At 32.9% G+C, this 1,480-nt stretch overlaps 1 protein-coding gene across 1 annotated transcript in view; it reads right to left on the bottom strand.

Annotated features, from left to right (window-relative positions):
• Positions 1 to 466, bottom strand: part of LOC119666461 (homeobox protein extradenticle-like) — a gene marked incomplete at its 3' end in the record, with an annotated part of 4,710 nt that extends 4,244 nt beyond the window's left edge. Inside the window, exon 1 of the mRNA XM_038075737.1 lies at positions 85 to 466. Coding sequence (XP_037931665.1) covers positions 85 to 466 — 382 coding nt within the window. The remainder of the gene's footprint in view (positions 1 to 84) is intronic.
• Positions 467 to 1,480: the final 1,014 nt, after the last annotated feature.

The raw sequence follows: 1,480 nt of genomic DNA, 5'->3' as shown, positions 1-1,480 counted from the left end.
CCTCAAAACTATCAATATCAGTCAAGTTGTTTAGTGAGTCTAATGAAGCAGCCTGTTTTATGTGTGGAGTGTCATAACGTTTACATTCGCTGCAAATGACACTTTCCATTTCCATATTTGTCTCAACATCAGCACCACTGCCAACAGTTGTGATTCTGCAACGATGTCTCTCATTTGATTTAGTTGTGGTGCAACATTTGCTGGAGCCGTGCATATCATCTATGTGGTTGGGTGTGCGTTTAGTGCCATGCTGTTTGTCATTATGCATTTTACTAATCAGCGATTCCACTTTGTTAACAATACTTGTAAATTTGAGTGGTGTTGTATGTCCACTTCGAGTGCTACTTATGCCACTGCTACTATCACTCTTTGAATTGCTCACAGCAGAACAACGCGATTTTGAGGACGTAGAAGTAGTACCAGAAGATTGTACCGACGATTTACCTGAACGTACACTTTCTGACATTTTAGACTCTTTCCTTAGTTCTTTATTTTTATATCAAAGCGCTATTACCAATCAATCAAAGTCATTGTAATTCAATGCAAACAAATATTTTCATTTTAAACAATGCAATGAATTAATAATATATTATTTATTTACTTATACATTTGTTTTGAAATATCTATAGTTAGTTATATGTATATATATACACAATGTATATATCATATTTAGCCAACAACAGTGACAAGTGAAAGTTATTGCATTAATTAACACCGATCAAACACATTTAACAGTTCACACACAGCGCAGCCAACGACAATGCCAACTGCCGACTGCCAACAATGTTTTTATGTTGCTCACTTACTTATTTCTAAGATATTTTTCTTTATTGCAATTACTAGACGGCAATAAAATGACTTAAGTTGTATTTACACTGTATTAATAAGTCGGTCAAGTCCAATAACACTTGAGATTTATAGCAGTTTCATTTATCACAAATATTTCGCTTCAGATGCACATACACTTTTCAGCTTCAAATACTTAACATTTCATATTGAATTCTATCCAATGCAGTACATTTCTAATTAGCAAGGATCTGATACTTCACAAGTTTCTAGCAACATATCACAACCGGATTCGGTTCTTGCTGTTATGAGCAAAATTTCACTAATATCGTTTAACAGTTAATACACAAAGTTAACTGTAGTAACAACATTTACATTTTTATAAAGCAAACTTAACTGCTGATATCAGTTAGGTACGTTAGCGCAAATAATTTATGAATTTTGTTGCAAAAACCGAAATCGTATGAAGAAATAGTGAAATGCCTGCACAACAGCAACTCAAATTTTCATTTCAAAATTTCATTTCCAATTTCAACAAAAACATAAGATATTTTTTATTCGTTAGTTTTTTATCTAAACATCATCCTCTCTAGTGCACTCGTTGGTTTTAGAAATCACTTAATAATGTTTTCCGCAGCTTGTAAACACAGTTGCGCATATTTTTTTCAACTGAAAACATGAAAAGTCTAAAGTG

This window comes from Teleopsis dalmanni, chromosome 1, assembly GCF_002237135.1.
Source record: "Teleopsis dalmanni isolate 2A chromosome 1, ASM223713v2, whole genome shotgun sequence".
NCBI lineage: Eukaryota > Metazoa > Arthropoda > Insecta > Diptera > Diopsidae > Teleopsis > Teleopsis dalmanni.
The sequence above is the reverse complement of the archived record's forward strand: the minus strand, read 5'-3'. Positions and strand labels throughout refer to the sequence as shown.